General features: G+C 44.0%; 1 protein-coding gene across 4 annotated transcripts in view; it reads right to left on the bottom strand.

The window, feature by feature from the left end:
- The window catches only part of LOC134446365 (ral guanine nucleotide dissociation stimulator-like), a 40,139-nt gene continuing 36,401 nt past the window's right edge, over positions 1 to 3,738 (bottom strand). For all 4 annotated transcript variants that reach the window (XM_063195727.1, XM_063195726.1, XM_063195725.1 and 1 more), the window contains exon 17: positions 1 to 2,652. In XM_063195727.1, coding sequence (XP_063051797.1) covers positions 2,468 to 2,652 — 185 coding nt within the window. In that variant the 3' untranslated portion in view covers positions 1 to 2,467. The remainder of the gene's footprint in view (positions 2,653 to 3,738) is intronic.

Below are 3,738 nucleotides of genomic sequence, written 5' to 3'. Positions count from 1 at the left end.
TACGGTTAATTAAGGTAACCTCAATTTATTTCATTTTCTTAGAAATGTAGTGTTTCTGCATACAAATGTGCATATATTAATTTTAATTATTACAATGGAAAAATACATTCTGTACAGGGCGGTGTCAATATATACAGATTAATAAATAATAGCAAGGCACAAGATTGCCAAAAAACAGACAGGAAAGGGAAAATGATGTGGCATTCTGAATTGGCCATTACATGTTGAATGACTTCTGCAAGAGTACCTAGATCGGTCTGGTTTCTCACGAATGGTAATGAATTTCCGCAATCACACAGACTTACAATGGGATGGCTAACAAATGTAAATGAATCTCAATAGGAATTCAATACTGAAAACACAAGGTTGACTCTTGCGTTCTGCATTATGTAAACGTAGCATTTTCATTAAATTCTGGTCAAACTCCTGTAAGTCAGTGGGTGCTGTTTTTGTAAACATTAACTGTAAAAAAAACCCATCCAAGGTCCAAGGCAGAGAAACAGTCAAAGAAACACCACATTCATATTCTTGTATAAAATAATGCTTTTCTTTTCTGTTAACATAGGCGATATTTGGCTCATCATCTTGTCTGTTCTTGTAATACTTGCTGGTAAAGAAAAAAAGCTTATGGCAATTTAACCTCTTTATGGTTGAACATGTAACGTCTCAGACTCGAGTAAACATGCACTGATGAGTCAGCGGATGGCCTGTGGGATAGATCATGTCTGAAGCTGTAACGACGAGTGCCATTAAGTGCTGCTTACTGTCAAACGAATATTTGCTGCCTCGCAGGGATAGAACATGAGAAAGACAAGCAGGCGAGCAGCTTCTCACTGAGATAAAGACGTATACAGAGAGACAGTCAAAGCTCAAACAGTCAATAGCATCACAGCTCAGCTCAGGCAAGAACGGGCCAATCACAGTGCTCAACAACAGACAAGTCACAGTGGCTGTAGGAGGAGAAGACGAGAGAAGGCCATTCACAATACACAGAGAGCGAGACAACAGCATGGAAAGTCAAAATGGGACTTCAGGTAAAGCACAAAGGTAAACAGCACAGTATCTTAGGGCAAAAGTGCAAGCACACAGCATGATCCATTTTGTATTCACAGTCCAGCCTAAGAGCTTGTTGCCTCAGGAGCACTGCCGTTTCATTGGCAGCCAGGCAGTCTCCCGCCCGCCGCCATCTCTTATTATTGTGTTAGTCCCGAGGAGTCGTCGTCTCCTCACACGCCGCTCTGCATCCAGAATCCATGAGGCGGGGGGGACCCATCTGGATGAACCTCCTCTGCAGTCCACGGTGAGCTCACGGACTGGGTCAGAGCTCCTCAAAACCCAGACAGAAGGTTCCCATCATTAGGTCCCCGCAGGCCTTTATCACCAGGTGGTCACTGGAGACTCTCCTCTACACACAAGGACTGTCACAAGTGCAAGACTGTCACAAGCGCAACATTCGGCACATTTACACAGCCAAAAACAGTAAACAGAATCTTGTAGTGAAACTGTACAGGGAAAACATGGTCTATTTCTTGAAGGAAAAGTTCCAGATTTTGTCAGGTCCTGCAGTCCTTGTAGTAGTTGCAGTGAACATTTGTTTCACAGGCGAATGATCCCTCGTTAGCCGTCTTCTCCTGGTTCGAGTGCACTGTAAAGCAAGTGTCCTTGTGTAGCGAGTTACAGGGCTAAGACAAGAGTGCACTTTGTTTGAAGACATCAGCTGAAACCTCAGGTGAGGGAGAGGAAGCAAAGCAAGAAAAGCAGTCTGAAGTAGAGTTTATGACATTAGCTTGGTGTTCACTTGGTGAGAGACCAAATGACCTTTTAAAGTGCCAGTGTGCACCAGAATGACCTTTTAAAGTTCACAAAATAAAGGTGCGGTGCTCCCCTGTGTGTGTGTGTGTGTGTGTGTGTGTGTGTGTGTGTGTGTGTGTGTGTGTGTGTGTGTGTGTGTGTGTGTGTGTGTGTGTGTGTGTGTGTGTGTGTGTGTGTGTGTGTGTGTGTGTGTGTGTGTGTGTGTGTGTGTGTGTGTGGTTGGCGTGCCTCAAACCACTGTGTGCAGCAGCGTGAAGCGTGACTTGACAACCCTGATGTGATGATTCAGCACTGACGTATGGCGTCCGTCCATACACTCAATGTCCTTGTTCACGTTTGTCGGACAGAATTTTTCTGCACAGACCCTTCTAACACCACCTTTTTAGTCCATCCAAATCCATCTCTGCAGCCAGCCAGCCCCATGCAAGCAAGCATCCCATCCACTGGCCAGGCAAGTGCAGCTTCTGGGTTCATGGCAGGTGGTGGAGGGGGGGGTTTGTTTAAGCTAAGACCCACTCACGGGCACCACTGCTCCACAGTTACTCTCCGTCTCTGACCTCTAAGTGATTAAGACGCTGCGCGCGACTCACACCTCCGCAAGGCAAAAGATGTCTCTAAAAGGAAGGTGGAGCCTGCGGGGAGCCACGCGTCTCCTTCAGAGGATGCCCTTGACGATCCTGAGGCCTTTCTGCCGTATCCGGGGCAACGTGGAGGTGCTGGCGCTGCTCATGCTCTTGGAGCGCGTGGTGCGGGGCATGTCCCGCCGCTTCAGCACAAAGTCGTAGTTGGCCGCGGAGTTCATGGCGTAGAAGACGTTGGCGTTGTCTGGGATTCTCAGCTCTGAATGGGGTAAGGAGACAAGGGGACAAAAAGATGATCAGGTATGTTGCTACAACAACACCATCAAATACTGGATCAGTAAAAGTAAACTTCCAACTAGGTTAAATAAACAACACACAAAGAGTTACTTTCCCTAACACTATGAAAATGCCATTTCTAAAATCTCTTGCAAATTTTGATTGTAACACTGGCTCCATTGGAGCTGAGCTGAAGTTTTCAGATTTTTCCAGCAACAAAAACAGTGATTACACTGCCTTCCTGAGGGCTATACTAAGACACTGGTCCAGGAGTAAACCAGGTCAAGTTAAGAGGTAAACTCCAGGCTCCTCTATTAGGTGATTTACCTCTTAACTTAAAGGGACACTGTGTGAGATTTTTAGTTGTTTATTTCCAGAATTCATGCTGCCCATTCACTAATGTTACCTTTTTCATGAATACTTACCACCAGCATCAAATTCTAAGTATTCATTATGACTGGAAAAATTGCCCTTTTCATACATGAAAAGGGGGATCTTCTCCATGGTCCGCCATTTTGAATTTCCAAAAATAGCCATTTTTAGCTGCAAAAATGACTGTACTTGAACCATACTAGAAAATATCTGTTTATTACTTAGTAAACTTTCATTTCAAATTCAAATTTGGCAATAGGCAGCCCAGTGTCAATGAGCAGCATAGTTGCAGTACCTTTTTTGACCATTTCCTGCACTGAGATTTTTAGTTGTTTATTTCCAGAATTCATGCTACCCATTCACTAATGTTACCTTTTTCTTGAATACTTACCACCACCATCAAATTCTAAGTATTCATTATGACTGGAAAAATGGCATACATGAAAAGGGGGATCTTCTCCATGGTCCGCCATTTTGAATTTCCAGAAATAGCCATTTTTGGCTGCAAAAATGACTGTACTTGGGCCATACTAGAAAATATTAGTTTATTACTTAGTAAACGTTCGTGTAAAGATCAAATTTGGCAATAGGCAGCCCAGTTTCAATGAGCAGCATAGTTGCAGTACCTTTTTTGACCATTTCCTGCACAGTGTACCTTTAACCTGGTTTACTCCTGAACCAGCTTCTTAGCATAGAC

This window comes from Engraulis encrasicolus, chromosome 3, assembly GCF_034702125.1.
Source record: "Engraulis encrasicolus isolate BLACKSEA-1 chromosome 3, IST_EnEncr_1.0, whole genome shotgun sequence".
NCBI classification, from domain to species: Eukaryota; Metazoa; Chordata; class Actinopteri; order Clupeiformes; family Engraulidae; genus Engraulis; species Engraulis encrasicolus.
This window is presented reverse-complemented; position numbering and strand designations above follow the sequence as displayed.